The sequence below is a fragment of the Dipodomys spectabilis genome, unplaced genomic scaffold, assembly GCF_019054845.1.
Source record: "Dipodomys spectabilis isolate Male_0828 unplaced genomic scaffold, ASM1905484v1 ptg000092l, whole genome shotgun sequence".
Lineage (NCBI taxonomy): Eukaryota > Metazoa > Chordata > Mammalia > Rodentia > Heteromyidae > Dipodomys > Dipodomys spectabilis.
The window spans coordinates 5,234,546-5,250,645 of record NW_024870769.1 but is presented as its reverse complement, the minus strand read 5'-3'; the positions used below and the strand labels follow the sequence as shown (position 1 = coordinate 5,250,645).

At 51.5% G+C, this 16,100-nt stretch overlaps 1 protein-coding gene across 2 annotated transcripts; it reads left to right on the top strand.

Annotated features, from left to right (window-relative positions):
* Positions 1-2,826: 2,826 nt before the first annotated feature.
* Hoxa10 (homeobox A10) lies at positions 2,827-12,038 on the top strand. Of its 2 annotated transcripts, none has more exons than XM_042684997.1 (2): positions 2,827-2,959; positions 10,471-12,038. In XM_042684997.1, exons 1-2 carry the CDS (start codon positions 2,950-2,952, stop codon positions 10,743-10,745), a joined length of 285 nt encoding a protein of 94 aa, XP_042540931.1. In that variant the 5' UTR covers positions 2,827-2,949; the 3' UTR covers positions 10,746-12,038. The 2 variants fall into 2 exon arrangements, with proteins under 2 accessions (XP_042540931.1, XP_042540930.1); XM_042684996.1 differs by lacking the exon at positions 2,827-2,959 and adding an exon at positions 7,972-9,217.
* Positions 12,039-16,100: the final 4,062 nt, after the last annotated feature.

Genomic DNA, 16,100 nt, shown 5'->3' with positions numbered 1-16,100 from the left:
GGGAAAAAAAAAAAGGAGATGTACAAGACAGAGGCTAAATGGAGATAACCCAACAAGGGAATGCTGGGATTCTTGGTCAAGATCTCAGTGGTTAAGATTCCTATTAATAATTGGATTCTGAGCGTTGTGCATCCACTAGAATGAATGGTTGGGACCCCTGCTGGCTCATTCTGAGAGTCTGCAGACTATTCAGAGACTGGGTGTGGTCTCCACTGGGGGGACTGGGCCCCCTGCCAAGACCCCCTGGGGTCTACTTTCCCAGGACCCTCCACACAGAGCCTGCCTACCCCCAGGACTCCAAAGTCAAGAAGCTATGTCCTCTCCGGGCTCCTTTGCACTTGGGGACAAGAGCAGGAGAAGAGGGGAGGACTCCTAGATGCAGAGAAAGGGGGTTGCTTTCCAAAGGCCATGTGAAAGGCAGCTGGACTAAGAGGTGGACTGTGAGGTGATAAAAGACTTCAGATGATTCTTCAGGGAAGAGAAATCTACTCTCCAGGTGGCAGTGATGTTTCTCCCCTCTTAGCTACTCACCTCACAGTACCATCCTAAGCCCCTAGCGACCACCTCCTAGAGCCCACCTGGATTTTCTTCCTCCCAAATGAGGAGTCTTCATTCCAGTTTGCCACTCAGGCCCAGAGCCTGGTCCAAACGCTGCAGGTTTCCCCCGAGGTGGAAGACTGAAAAATCCAGAGGCTGTGCCCAGGCCGCTGGCCTCTCAATCTCTGCAGGAAATGCCTGTGGAGTGCAGCAGTCTGGTAAAGTCTCCACCACATTTAATGAAACTTGGATTTGCTCTGTGTCAGGCAGCATAGCAGTGGGCCTGGCCAGTGGGTCCATGACTATGGCTACAAGGGGCTGGAGTCCCCCACAATCCGCAGTTCCGGTGCCGAACTCTGCCCTCATTGGCTCAGAACTAGACTTGGAAGCTTCTGGTGACCTTCCAAGACCCTGAGAGTGATTTGGAATTATTTTAAAAGATAAATATTATATTATATATATATATATTTCCCTGAAGGAACCAAAGTGAATTTTAAAAGATGCAATGTAGAGGGTGGGAGGAGGAGGAAAATATTTAAAGGCTCTATCTGTTTACAGTGTTCCACGGTTAAACTCGCTCACTGCTAAGAATATTTGAATGTACGCTTCATACAGGGATGGTGTTCAAATGACTTGTAAATAAAGGAACCATAACCTAATTTGTTTCAATACTTTTTTTGGCCATTAGTTGATTTCTTCTGGGTTTTGGAAAGCAGTGCAGCTGGTTAGGACCTGGAACCAGGCACCCTCCCTTTGAATCTGTTCTGCCTCCCACTGTTAAGAAATGTCTGGTGTCTCTGTTTGTAATGGGAGTGTTGCCTGTTCTCGGACATTGCCCACCATATACATTGCAGGATGCACACAGACAACAAGACACAAGGAAAATAAAGACGGAGGAAACTTGAGTGATGGGTTGTGGTGTGACATTCCTCTCCCTGCTCTTCTTTCCCTGCCAAATGTCTCCCTTCCTTTGACATCCTTTTACTGGCAAAGGGACAAGTTACCACCACCATTCCCTTTCTAGAGAATGAAGAGGTGATTGAATCAGAATTTGGATACAGTAGAAGCCAAGCTTAGGAAGCCAAGATGGTTGACCATGTCCCTCTGGAAAGTAGGGTCCTAGGGATGGGTTATCTCAGGCCCTAAGGGAGACTTCATTCTCAGCCCTGGAGAAATCCTTGGGCCTGGAGTGGCCAGTGGGTTTTACCCTAGGCTATCCTTGCTCTCCTCAGGGCTGGAGACTGGGGTAAAACCCCTCTGTACTGCCCTGTGGATCCCTCTAACAGGGGGAAGGTCAGTCTGGGCTCCAAGTCAGACCAGACTCTCGGGAGCCCAGTGAGCTTTCTCTCCAGCTCCCAGCTGGGGCAGCGGTTTCCCTTTGGGAAAAGAAAGATGTCGGGTTTCCTCTTTGTTTGCTGCCTTTGAACTTCTGCCTTAAATTTGGACATCACCCATAACCTTGAGGGGCAGGGCGGAAAGGACAGAGCCTTTTGTTGCCCATCCACCCTTTCTTTAGCCACCCAGGCAGGGCCAAAGCAGCAGAGAGGGTCGCATTTGGAAAGAGGCCCCAGGCTCCAGACCCTACTCTGTTTGTTTGTTTGTGTGTTTGTCTAGCTAGCTCAACAGAGGAAAGCGAACTGAAAGGGGAGCGAGACAGACACCCCCCCCCCATGAATGTCTAAGTTGATGGACACACAGAGAGGAACAAGGGCCCTCCTGGGGGGATAGAGGGGGCGGGCAGGGAAGTCCGGGTTTAGGGAAAGACTTCCTTTGGGATGGTTAAAGATTAACCAAAGTCTCTCAAGTTGCTAGAGTCTAGCCAGGAGAACTGCTCGCGGGCGGGCGGGCGGCGGGCGGGCGCGGGTTTGATTTCTGAGCCCTATAAAAGCCCATCCTCCGGTGGCTGTGACAATGTGGTCGTAAACCCGTCCCGGGAAGGCCAATTTGCATATTTGGAATGCGCCTCTATAAACCCGGCTGGAGTTTTGCAGCAATTTCTTAGATGTAAAAATGAGATCTCAATAGCAGCGGGCTGGGCACATCCTCTCCCTTTCTTCTTCTGTCTCTGCCGGGAACCGGCTTCCTTCTCTCGGCTGCCAGGCTGGAGCTCCGGCTGGGCCTAGGCGCTCAGCCGCCACGAGATGGCGCACTTCCGATCAATGTCAAAGCCGCCGGGGAGCCGGGAACCCCAGCGTGATTCTTGGCCTTTGTTCGCTTCTGATACTAAGAGCAGCACGGTACATTATTTCACTTGTCCCGTTTCCCTTCGTACCAAAAAAAAAAAAAAAAAGGGGGGGGGTGCTCGCGCTCAAGAGGTGATCGATGTTGTAATTTAAAGCAAGGAGCCTCCGCCAGGCCTCGCGGGCATCGCGGCGTGGAGAATCCAGCTGCCCGCTGGCAGTGATTTCGGAAATGTGTCAAGGTAAGAGGCCACAGGTTTAGCCCTTGCGCTGGGATCCCGGTGGGTGTGGGGAGGTGGCTGATGTCTAAAAAGAGCTGGGGAGCCTAGTGCGCTTTATGGGGCGATGCGGCAGGCGTTCGCGCGGGGGAAGGCCTAAGAGGAAAGTTGTCCACTTTAGCTCCACATACCAACATTCCCCCCCACCCCCAGCATCTTATCCGAGATGGCCTGTCCATCTTGTGGGAATAAACCAAAGAATTGAGGACGAAAGATATCTAGGTGAAAGGATCCCCGCTGTGCTGCGAGCCTGGGTAGTGCCTACAGGAGGGGGGGTGGGGAAGATGGCAGAACTCAGGAAAACGGAAAGTTTGTACGCTAAACAATGGAGTAGTCCGCACCCTGGGCGGGCTGAGCAGGCTTATTCCCAGGGGCAGACAGCCCGAGGTTGCTGGCTCTCTAGTAGGTGTAGTCTAGAAGTCTACTCCAATGCCTGGGAGAAACCTTTGTTTCCCCCAAAAAATGCAACTGGAAGAAGTCGCATTCGAGTTTTGAGACCTTTGCTGAGGTCTGTCTGCGTCGCCTATTTGGAAAGTGCCCTTATAACCCGGCTGGCTTTTTTGCAGCCGGCAAAATTAGATTTTAAATTAAGCCTTTTTAAGAGTATTTTAGGGAGGTGAATAAATGCATAAGATCCACACACCTATACATTTTCAAAAGGGGCATGAGAGCGATGTCTCATCCAGAAGTATTCATAAAACAAGTTCCAAATGATCAAAACACTTATATTTTGGACATCAGATTTAAATTCCCTTTCATAAATTTTTATTTAAATATATTATATTTATTTATTATTAAATATATTGTATCTGTTTCTTAGAAATATTTTATATCTCCAGATGAGAAAAGAGAATCTCTTTTCTCAAGAAAAAGGTTCTGTGTAGGTATGTGCATGCATACGCACACCCGTGTCTATGTGTGCATATCGGTCACCAGTCTTTGTTGGACACAGGCTTCCAAACTATGTCAAAAAAGAAAAAAAAAGCAGCAAAAATGAAAAAGGAGTGAATATCCACTCTGTGGCTGGAGCCCTTCCTACCAACCCTGAATCAACTTCAGTTTCTTTTGGAATGTTGTAATTCAGGGAAAGGCCTTAATACTTCCCCCATGGTAGGCGAAAGCAAACTCAATCACTGGATTTAGGGTTAAAAAAATTAAAACTTCTAAGAGTAGATTGCACCTGATCTCTTCAAAGTAGACGCATCAAATATCCCTGGAAACATTAAAAATCTTAAAGAAGGACATCATGCCTGCAGGACCTATTTCCAGTTATTTGTAAATTAATGATTCAGAGACACAGAGGGTTTTTTGTGTGTTAAATGTGGAATACAAAGAAATAGCATTATTTTTTCCTCTCTGGGGCCACAGCCCAACCTGATTACCCTATGGATAATTTGGAGCCTGGAAAATATTTTAAATGACCTTCATATACAAATTGTTGGAGTTTTTTGATGTTGTTGTTGTTGTTGTTTTAAAAAAAAAGAACATGATTTGCACAGTAACAATGTATAACAATTTATTTCTAGTGGCCTGCAAAGGCCTACTCAGGAAGAGGAGTCTGAAATCTAGTCAAATGCAGAGTAATACTTGCCAAAGTCTTGGTTGGTCCACAGAGTCTGGCTTTTTCTTTGGCTCCATCCATGGAGGGAAGGAATGTTACCACCAGGTAGAAATGGGTAATGCTTACTCACCAATAAAGCACAGACTCTAGCAGCGATGTAACCACTGCATAAGCCTGGTAGAAGAAAGCAGGCATGGAAGCTTTTAGGTCAAAAGCATCCTGGCTGAAAGAAAGAAATTAAGCAGCTGGTAGGAAAGGTGAAAGGGAAAGAAGGAAAACAGCAAATGGGCAAGCAGGAGACAGTGAACAGAAGCAGATCCACTCTATGTTGAATAGCTTTTCTTAATCTCTTGGGGATGGGGAATGTCGGGAAAGCCAAGGAGATCAAATCGATACATGGAATATTTTATTGAGGGGGCTAACACCTCACTGTTGTGTTCTAGGGAGTCACCAAAGCCTTAGCGCTTGTCTGTGATGGGAGAATGCTCCAGATCATCTGAGATGTCTGGGGAGGCACTTGGTAGTGTTTAAATCGAGCTGCTGCCACTTGGTATTCTTCAGTTTGAGCTAGCCACTTTAGGCCAGTCCGCCCCGTGGCGCACTGCAGGCTTTCTTGCTGTTCGTTGTGTTCAGTAAGTCCTGGTGGGGGTGGTTAGAGTAGAGATTCTGAATCAGCAGGAGCCTCCCCTCCAAGCATATACACTTATTTTTTGTTTGTTTGTTTGGAAAAGTAAGAAAAAGCTCACGCAAAATAACCTATTCAGTTTACTGCAAGGAAAGAGGCAGTCAAGACGGAGAAATGCATGCTTTCCTCAAGGGCCAAAGCCACGGTCTCAGGGCTGGTAGCAGGGTGTCTGGCGTCTCCACTCTTTGCCAGGTGTGGCCTTTAGTAGCAGATGTAGTCCGAAGCTGACTTTTTTAACCTCTGTTGGCATGTGCAGGCTTTGGAATCTGATCCAACCCATTTGGCTGTCCTATCTAGGGCCCTGGCTAGGACGGACCTGAACGGCCAGCCTGCAGCCAGGCAGACGGCTTATCTTACTAACCAAACTGGCAGGGCTATTGGTTTTAGGCCTGTTCTGGATGCTATAGAGAACCAAAGGAGAAAGCTTTGAAGGGTCTGTGAAAATGACGGGTCAAATTATGAGGATGCATAGATAGGCATTTTTTGATAGGAAAAGTCAAAACTGGCCTTAGAGATTTTTCCAAAGGGGTCCCTGGCCCTAAAATGTTAAGACTTTTATATCATTGCCTTTCGCTTTACTTTTGCAGCTTCCACCATCTCAAATGTATTGTCCAATGTCTCCTGGTCCCTTCCCAAACTTCAGCCAGAGCTAAACTTTCTCGGCTATTGGATCTGAATAGGCACTGTTCTAATTCTAGCCCATGGGTTTGCTTGACTCCTCCTTAAAGAACCCTTATGATTCTTGGGACCTACATTCCTATGTAATGAAGCTTTCCTAAGAGGCCCCAGGCAAAGACGAGGAATCAAATGCCTTTTTCAGGCAGATCTCCACATTGTCATTTTTCCAGGTGACAGTGCTGAGCACTATAGTGTCAGCCAATTCCACTAGAGCAGTGAGCCAAGCAGGGACCCGGCAGATCCGGAAGTCTATGGGAGGGACCTAGGCTGCAGTGCTCTGAAGCTTTCCAGCATTCACCTCCGGCTGCCACCTTGATGAGAATTTGCCCTTGCCCAGGGCACAGGTTTTCCATAAACCTCTGGAAATTGAAAAGCAAAGAGTAGAGGAAATGGAATGGTATCTCGGCACAGATTCAGTCTTGATTCTGCTAGAATGCGGCTGCAGCGTGTGGACTCAGGGCTGTTATGTTCTCCCTTTTCTTTCTCTCCCCTCCTTCCCCCCTCTCCTCTTTCATCTTTTCTTCTTTCTCCATCTCCTTCCTGTGCACGCTGATACTCAGTCCAGTCCATGGAACCAGTCACAGCAGGGACGGAGATGGAAGTGACTTGGTTAGAGGGCGGTGTTAGCCGTGGCAATGTCCTCTGGGTGTGTGTGCAGTCCAAGCAGCCACTACTGCAGACGCTGAATCCCGGAAGCCAGAGCCTGGATTCTGCTTAGGCAGCTCTCCCTGGTGCCCTCCAAGTCCTCTCAGGGTTGGCTTTGTCTTGGGGTGGCTTCATTCTCGCAGGAGCTAGAGCAAGACCACCCGGATGTGAATCTTTCCCTCTCGGCAGAAGCTGGAGTAATCTCCTTCCAAGGATCCAGGCAGTCAGCAACTAGCTCCAAATGGAAATGGTGGGACAGACAAGCCTAGGGGCATTCTGGAGACCTGTAGCCGGCAGGTCAGGGGCATGGCAGCGACCTCCAGGGCTCCACTGGATCCGGCCGGAAAAGGTCGAATTTCCTGAGCCTTGTTTGAGGCCCCACACTTGGGGGCTAGGCCCCAGGCTAACCTTTTCCAATTGGTTAAGAAAGCGCCCTGAGTAAGACCCGATGTCTACTGAGTGAAAGGCCTGGCCTTGGAACTCTTATAACAGGGCCACAAGCCCAGCTTGGGCTGGAGGCGAATGGATTTCCTCACTGGGGCCTTGTTAAAATACTCATGCTGCACTCCAGCAAGGACTGCCCCAACCCTGGGTTTGGAGGGGAGGGAGGAAAAGGGGTGGGGACCCAGAGAGACAGAATTGTAGTGACACTAGTTTTTGCATAGCCTCTGGGAGTCTGAGAATGGCAAGGCTAAAAGGAGTGCCAGCTGGGCACATTCCCCCAACTTTGCCCTCCAGGTCTCCATATTCTGGAAGGCCAACGACCTAGGGCCAGTTTTTTACTTCCTCAAAAGGACTTGAGCTAGCTGTCTCCGCAGGCTGATGGGGCAGGGGGTGTCCTGGACTTGACTCTGGCCTTTGCCTGAGGATGGGGAAGTCTTCAGTCGACAACGGTCATGGATTCTCACCCCACTCAGGCCAACCCAGCAAGGTTCTGGGACAGCAGAGAAGGTCAAGCAGGTGAACACAAAGGAGGAGAAAATTCTGGTTAGCTCAACTGATGGCGTAGGAGAGTGTTGGGGATGGAAGAGTCACAAATCAATCGTTGCATTTGGAGCATTATTTTGTATGAAATGTCAAAAGTATGGCAATAGCTATTCTTCCAGTTCTCTGGATTACAGACACACAGGCATGAGGGCACCGTTTGCCAGTTTGGGGAGCCAGATTTCAGAGATGGAGCTACCTCTACTCCAGCTGACTATGTAGAAAGAGAGACCCGACAGGTCCTCCCTGAAGTGGCCAAGGGGCACCAGGGACTAAAGGCCGCTTCCACAACAGCGCTGGGGAGCACCCACGGCAGGCTGGAGTGCGCACCATAAACACTCCACTTGTTAACTGCGCAGAGCCCAAGGGCGCTTCCAGCAGACCCTGGCGTGGGGCTCACATCCGAGTAGGGGCGGGGCAAACCCAGGGGCCAGGCCCCCCATCAGCCACTTTGGTGCAGCCCCCACAGCTCCTGGCCTTTGGGCCAAGGTGTCAGGCGTGCGTCTTCTGGCCTATCAATACAGATTACATATTTATATCAATCGCGGGCTCTGAGGGCGCCCTCGGAGAGCTGCCCCGAGCCTACGAAACCAAACTGGGAGTGGTCGCGCGGAATCTCTGGCTCAGGATTGGCTGCGGGCGTCCGCCGTGGTGCGGGGGGATTGCTAATCGTATTCAGCATGTTTTGCACAAGAAATGTCAGCCAGAAAGGGCTATCTGCTCCCTTCGCCAAATTATCCCACAACAATGTCATGCTCCGAGAGCCCCGCCGCGAACTCTTTTTTGGTCGACTCGCTCATCAGCTCGGGCAGAGGCGAGGCGGGCGGTGGTGGCGGTGGCGCTGGGGGCGGCGGAGGAGGTTACTACGCCCACGGCGGGGTCTACCTGCCGCCTGCCACTGACCTGCCCTACGGGCTGCAGAGCTGCGGGCTCTTCCCGGCACTGGGTGGCAAGCGCAATGAAGCGGCGTCGCCGGGCGGCGGTGGTAGTACCGGGGGCATGGGTCCGGGAGCTCATGGCTACGCGCCCGCGCCCATAGACCTGTGGCTAGACGCGCCCCGGTCCTGCCGGATGGAGCCACCGGAGGGGCCGTCGCCGCAGCAGCAACCCCAGCAGCCGCCGCCGCCCCCGCCGCAACCACCCCAGCCCCCGCCACAGTCCACTTCATGCTCTTTCGCACAGAACATCAAAGAAGAGAGCTCCTACTGTCTCTACGACTCGGCAGACAAATGCCCCAAAGGCACGGCCGCCGCCTCCGATCTGGCCCCCTATCCCCGGGGTCCGCCATCCGACGGCTGCGCCCTGGGCGCCTCCAGCGGAGTACCCGTGCCCGGCTACTTCCGCCTCTCGCAGGCCTACGGCACGGCCAAGGGCTACGGCAGTGGCGGCGGCGGCGGCGGCGGCGCGCAGCAGCTGGGCGCTGGCCCATTCCCTGCGCAGCCTCCGGGCCGCGGCTTCGATCCTCCGCCCGCACTCGCCTCGGGTTCGGCCGAAGCGGCCCGGAAGGAGCGAGCCCTCGATTCTCCGCCGCCCCCCACGCTGGTGTGCGGCGGCGGCGGCGGCAGCTCGCAGGGCGACGAGGAGGCGCACGCGTCCTCGTCGGCGGCGGAGGACCTCTCCCCGGCCCCTTCCGAGAGCAGCAAAGCCTCGCCGGAGAAGGACTCCCTGGGTAAGCGGGCGCGCCAGAGGGCTGCACTGAGGCGGGCAGGCAGGCAGGCAGGCAGACCCAAGAACCGGGAGCCCGCGCAGCAGCCGGCCGGCCTTGGCCCAAGCTGTAGGCAGGCTGACCTTGTGAACTTGCTTTTTAATATTTGGGCGTGGGGACGCAGTAAAAATTCATGTCCGGCTTAGCGCCCCACAGCAAGATGTCCTCAGCGCTGGCCCCAGCTCACCCTGACTCGGGGCGACGACACCAGCAAGCAAACCTCCTCCTGTGCCTGCTCTTGCTTGTGGCCCGGAGCACCCCAAGTCCTGGTCCCCGGCCCAGCCTGCGCGGCGCGGCCCCCGCGGGGGGAGGGGGAGGGAAGGAAAGCGGCTCGCCCGCAGATAGCACGGATGTTTGTAAGGCATCCAAAATAAGCAGCCGCCAGCGCCAATAAATAAGCCCATTAACCGGCGAAGTTCGAGTTTACGATCCCCCATGCCTTTTTCAAAGTTGCTGGAGGGGCGGGATTCTTGTTGTGAGGAAGCAAAAAAAAAAAAAAAAGAAGAAAAAGAAAAAGAAAGAAAGAAAAAAAAAAAAGGAAAGAAAAAGGCAAATCCGGCCCGGACGCCTGGGCCCGGAATTGAAAGCCTGAGAGGGGCCATTTAGCTTCCCTTGGAATCCAGAATCGTCCAACTGCACATCCAGGCTCCTGCGAGGGAGGGCCCTTGAACTCAGAATCAATTTTGTGTGTGTGTGTGTGTGTGTGTGTGTGTGTGTGAGTGAGTGTGACTTTCCTGTTGACTCGACTATAGACCCTTCTCTTTTTCATCAGGCCTTGGGCAATCAAAGAGGGCTGGAGTGGGACAGTGGGGCTGCAGGTCTTCCATCCAAGTAAGGATGCCCCCAGCCTGGAGGAGGCTGTAGGAAATGCTCACCTGCCATAGGGCATCAGGGATGCGAAGAAAGGCATTAAGTTCAAGATATACAGCCTGCCCTTCAAGCCTTTATTCTACAAGCACTCCCCAATAGCTCTGTGCTAAAACAGGTGTTTGGGGCAAAATACAAATTGGGAATGTGGGTGCAGATTCCAGGCCCACTCTATCTTGGCATGACTTTGGGAGGAACTGCTTGCTCTCCCAAGCCCAAAGAGGGCATAAACCCTCTCTTGTGTGCCTTCAGGCATCCCTCATCTGGGAAAGATGTCCACGATTCAACCCTTGCTTGCAGCTCCAATGGCCTCCACTTAACCTTCCCCTCTGTATTCTCTTAAACGCCAGGCAATTCCAAAGGCGAAAATGCAGCCAACTGGCTCACAGCAAAGAGCGGCCGGAAGAAGCGCTGCCCCTACACCAAGCACCAGACGCTGGAGCTGGAGAAGGAGTTTCTGTTCAACATGTACCTTACTCGAGAGCGGCGCCTAGAGATCAGCCGTAGCGTCCACCTCACGGACAGACAAGTGAAAATCTGGTTTCAGAACCGCAGGATGAAATTGAAGAAAATGAACCGAGAAAATCGGATCCGGGAGCTCACAGCCAATTTTAATTTTTCCTGATGAAGCTCCAGGAGAAGCCATGTTCAGGCTTCCAGAGAGAAGGTCCCCCCTCCCCCTGTGTTCAGCCTCTGCCCCAGAACTCGCACCTGTGCCGGAGCCCCTTTCCTCCCTCCCACACTCGCCATCTCCAGGGCCATTACATCTGGGCAGGGCTGGTTTGTTCTGACTTTGCTTGTTTGTTTCTTTCTTTGTTTGCTTGGTGCTGGTTTACTTGTTTTCTGGGGGAAAAAGCCATATTGCGCCAAAATTCTATAGAGACAGATACTGTCCTAAGTGTCAAGTCCTGATTGGGCTGGGTTTACTGTCTTGAAATGCTCCACTGCTTGAAATGGCCTCTGTTCTTCTCCACTGAGGTGGTTTCCTGCTCAGCCTGGAGCAAACCTAGCCAGAGGCTGAGGTCCCATTGTCGGCACAGAGGTGTCTGGCTTGAGGTCAATGGTGCAAGGAGCTGCCACCGCAAGCCTGCCTGCCTGCCTGGAATAGTGGGCTGTGTTCAATCAGGGGACATAGGCCCCTAGGTTTCTTTTTTCTTTCTTCTTGTCTTTCTTGGCTAAGGGAAGGGCATATGGGCATGGTCACGCAGGTTGGCAGAAGGGCTTGACTTTGGCTGATTGAAAAAGTGAGAATCAGAAAGATTAATTTTTTTCTCCCTCTGTAAGATATCCCAGCTTTAAATGCAAAAAGGAATAACCAACAGAAAGAAACCTCTCTTCCAGTTCATGTAAGGTCTTGCATTGCCTGACTGAAAATTTCTCTTACCTCTGAATTTCCATATCCTTCTGGCTGTTGATAAATAATGTAGTTTTTGTTTAGACATGTGGAATTAGTGGATTTTTGTCATTATAATTGTTGCCACTGGTAACAGGAAAAGCACACCATGATTCTCCCTATTGTGTGGAGTTGGTTTTTTTTTTTAATTCATTTTTTTTGGGGGGGGGTTGGAGCTTTCTGAACTTCATGGATGCCTAGAAGGGCTTTGGCAGGCAGAGAAACGAGAAAAGGGAGATATCGTTTGGATTTCCTTTATACTGTGAAGTTACATGCATAAAAGGGTCAAACCTGTAGGTGCAAAAAAAAGAAAAAAAACTATAAATACAAATCTGTATAAATGTCTATTATTATGAAAAATGCCAATCTTGTTTTAAGCAAATGCATTCTATCGTTATTATAAATGTTAGTTCTAGCTTTATTTACTTCTAATCTTAAATCAGAATAAATTAATATTGTATTGCTGCTGTGCGTGGAAAAAAAGATGATGTTTATGTTCTTATAGAATAAAAGCTGTGGAATGAAGCTTTTTAAAATTTTACCTCTTTTTTGACTTCTTATCTTCACCTTCCACTTTATCCTGTCCACCACTTTTACAACAGGCGGGCTAGCCTGAGCCCCCTGCAATTACTTTAGGCATCTATTTAAATATTACCTAGACGGTCGTAATTTGTCTGGGCCCTATAGCCCTGGTGCCGTAAGGTTTGTCGGCTTTTGTTCAGTTTTATGACTTGCTAGTATATCTGGATTGTGGCTGTCTTGGACCAGTGGTTTCAGTTGAGAGGGGAGGTGCATAGACAGAGGAAGCTAAACAGGATTTCTTTCGGGAGCCCTGGAAAGGCTCTCAGAAGCAAGTTACTTTTCGGGTCCCCGGGTCCCAGTTGACCCTAACCCTGAATCCGGGGAGCAGGCCATGCGCACTGCATATCACTAAAGCTTCTGCAGCAGAGGTTAGGTGGACCCTGGTCCGGCTGCCCAGGGCCACCCCCGCCCCCAGCAGGCCTCCCCCACCTGGCGGCCTTCTCGGGGCCACGCGTTTCCTGCTCGCCAGAGATGGGGGGGGCGCCGCTCAAGGGGGGGGATGGGGCGCGGGAGCGCGCGCCTGGGCGGGCGAGCTGGAGGATGGGAGCTAGAGAGGGGGAGAGCGAGTGGCTGCGGGGAGCGAGCGCGGGAGGCCGCGGCCAGACAGAGGACCCGACGCTTTGCGGTCCCTTGCGCTTTTTCAGTCGCCTAAGACTGCCGCCACTCGGCGCTGGTTTGCTAAGCAGCAGGATTTGGGAAACCGGCACAGCCAGAGCTCGTTCCCCGCTCTCCTCGCCAACTCCCCCTCCTTCCTTTTTCCTCTTTGCTTGGCCTTCCCTTCCGCCCTCCCTCTCCTTCCCCCCTGCCTGCTCCCCCTCTCTCAGGCTTACCATACTGGGGATCGGTGGCTTCCCATGTAGTGATGGGCTTGCGGCAGCCTGGGCCACTCCGTGGCAGTGGCGGGCGCAGGTTGCCAAGGGGCTGGGCCGGGCACGATCGCAGGGTTATCTCCTTGGCGGCGGCAGTGGCGGCGACAGCGAGCGAGGCAGCCCCGCGCGGGCAGCTCCAGAACTGGTCGGTGATTTAGGTAGTTTCCTGTTGTTGGGATCCACCTTTCTCTCGACAGCACGATACTGCCTTCATTACTTCAGTTGAAATCGTCTCCAGGTACCTGTGCGCGCGCGGGGGCCGGCCAGGCGGGGGGTATCATGGCTCCGGTCGTGCCAGGCCTGCGGTGGCAACCTCGGCTTTCCCTGTGCAGGAGCTGCGCGTCTTCCCAGCGCTGTGCCAGCTAGCCGGCCTCACCATCTCCCTCCCCTACACCTGGCTGGGAGAGCAGGTATGGTCAGGTTAGCTGCTGCTTCTTTGGACGCCGGGGGCGTGGTAAGAATTCTGGGCCCCGGGCCATTCAAGGTCAGGGGCGCTCACTTGCATCCTGAGCCTTCTCTACTGTAGGCCGGCGCTGGTCCGAGACCCCGCCATTCTTATGCAAGGCTGAAATACACACACACACACACACACACACACACACTCCACACCGAGTACCGAGTGTGAGCTCTGGAAAGATCCCTTTGCCAATGGGGACCGGAGCTGTGGAAAAAGAGACCGGGGCGCTGGGATCCTGGCCTTGTCACTTCCCCTTTCCTCTCTCTCTCTCTCTCTCTCTCTCTCTCTCTCTCTCTCTCTCTCTCTCTCTCTCCCCCTCTCTCTTTCTTCGCCTTCTGTTCCCAGGGGTCGTCTCGATCTGCTTTACTTTCTTCTCTCCTTGCTTCCTCTTTTAGCTCTCATGTTTCTTCTCTTTGCACCTTATTTCTTTTCTCTATTGTTTTTTTCATCTTCTTTCCCTCCCATTCTTTCTATCCCAAGGCCTTGAAGAAGGGATGGCTAGGGGAACGCCTGGAGGCCTCATTTATCCCCCCCCCACACGCGTGCTGAAGTGAATGTTGTAGTCTGCCACGGAAGGAGTGTGCGCGGCGACAGTACAGGGCCGTGGGTTTGGGCCCGGTGTGCTCTGAGTAGACAAGGCCTCGGTTATGATCACGACCGGATGGCGGCGGCCTTGCGTTCTTTCTCTGCGGGTCGCTAACGGCTGCCTGGAGACCCGATTAGGGGGGCATTCGTAGCGTCTTTGTGTGCCCAGGCGAGAGGCAAAGAGGACTTCGCCAGCCTCACTGGCGGATATTGGGTTCAGGCTAAGGCTCAGCCCGGCTAGAGTCTGATCACCACGATACCTCCTGGGGAAGCTCCTGGCTGGCCCTTCCAGGCGGCTGATCCTAACTCGGGCTGTGACCACGGTGAGGGAAATGCTGCTAGAGCAAAGCTGCTTGCCTACCATTTACACTGGGTTCAGCTATTTTAGGCAGGGCTCCCTTGTACAACTCGGTGCTGAAGGAGACCCTTTCAAACACCAGTATGTCTCCAATAAGTAAAGGAATCTCAAATTCAAGAACGATTGGTATACAAACGAGTCCTTGTTCCAGTTGTAATCTAATGATGGGAACAAGCCTATTCTCAATATTGAAAACTGAAAATAAACCATTTCTCCTTCCCCATAACACACACACACACACACACACACACACACACACACACACACACACACACACACACACACACTTTCAGACTCATTCCCACAGAAGTGTACTTCCTTCTCTTAGCTCAGGCCAGGAATTGTTTACTTGCTCAGCCACAAACCTGTTATCTGAAAGGCTTGCACTTCCAGTCCCTTTCAACTTCTCTCTGCCTTTTTCCGGATCAAGATTTTAAGCAGACTCTTCCTTAAGAAGTCTGTAATTGCACCAGTTTGTGATTTTTAATCTACACTCGATCTCTTCCTCTTCCAAAATAAAAGCAGCTCAAAAGTTTGAATATTTTAGACTTAAACCACTGGGCTCAAGAACGGAGAATAATTGGTTTTGTGAATTTCTCCTGGCTTCTAGGCACCATTAAACAGCTGCTTAACACCCAATACCTGCTAATTATTCCATAAGCTTCCTATTTGGGGATAAGGCTTTTTAAAGGGACAGTCTTTGTCTTTTAAAAATTAATCTATGTCGTATCTTGGCACACACACACACACACACACACACACACACACCCCGGAAAAGACAGCCAGATAGCCTCTTTTGTTTGTGAACAATTAAAATTAGTGATTAAGTTTTCCTCCAAAGTTAATTTTTTAAATGAAAATACCCAGAGTTCCTGGTGACTCCCGGAGATTTAGGACACCTTGGGTTCAGTGACAGAGTGGGTAAGATGCAGAGGAATTTGAAAGGAAAATACTAAGGTAGAGAAGGCTGAGGCAGCCCTGACAGGCTATGTTGGCGTTCATTGTATCGGCCACTTTTTGTGTCTAACAAACAGGCCCTTGGTGGAAAAAGGGGTACCCAGTTCACATGCATGTGGCTTTGCAGCCTCCTTCTGTGGCTGAGCCCTAGCATCGGGGGTTCCTTGCCACCTGGGTTAGAGATCTGTCAGGATATTTAGGGGTGATTACTTTTAAGTGTTGATGAGGGGAAAGGTGGGGGGAAGAGAGAGAGAGAGACCCTGAGGCCGATGGCCTCACCTCCAGGGAAGTAGACTAATGAGAAACACACTCCTGGACACATAGTATTTACATGTGAATTTAATTACCCAGTTTCTAGAAGTCACTGCTTTCTTTTCAAAATTGATATTTCCCCCTCCCCAATTAACAAAAGTGGTGGGAGCCTTTCATTTACTCTCCCCCCCAAAGACTGTGCAGGGTGAGAAATCGCCTCCTCAATTTGGCTGGCCAAATGATGGGATTAAAGTCAATGCCCTGTGCGACCTCTCCTCTTCCCCGTTTTAATTTTTAGCCCTGGACTTGAGCTGCAACTGCTTTGCTTTAGGCCCTGTAATCCTCTGCTTCTTGGTTCCACGGGCGATCAAGGCAGCGGTGGGGCGGTGGCCAGAAAGGAAGAAGAAAGGAGGATCTCTGAAGGACTCACATTGAGTCCCGGGACTGCTACTCCAGCCACCCGGAATCTCTTAGGCAGGGCTGCCTTTCAGCAAATCCACCTCTCATTAATGTTGCTTGATGTCCCC

Excerpts from the sequence above, each read along its gene's own strand:
- Hoxa10 (XM_042684996.1), top strand. The coding sequence starts at position 8,245 with ATGTCAGCCAGAAAGGGCTATCTGCTCCCTTCGCCAAATTATCCCACA. Across the intron at positions 9,218-10,470 it reads GCCGGAGAAGGACTCCCTGG|GCAATTCCAAAGGCGAAAAT; the intron begins GTAAGCGGGCGC and ends CTTAAACGCCAG.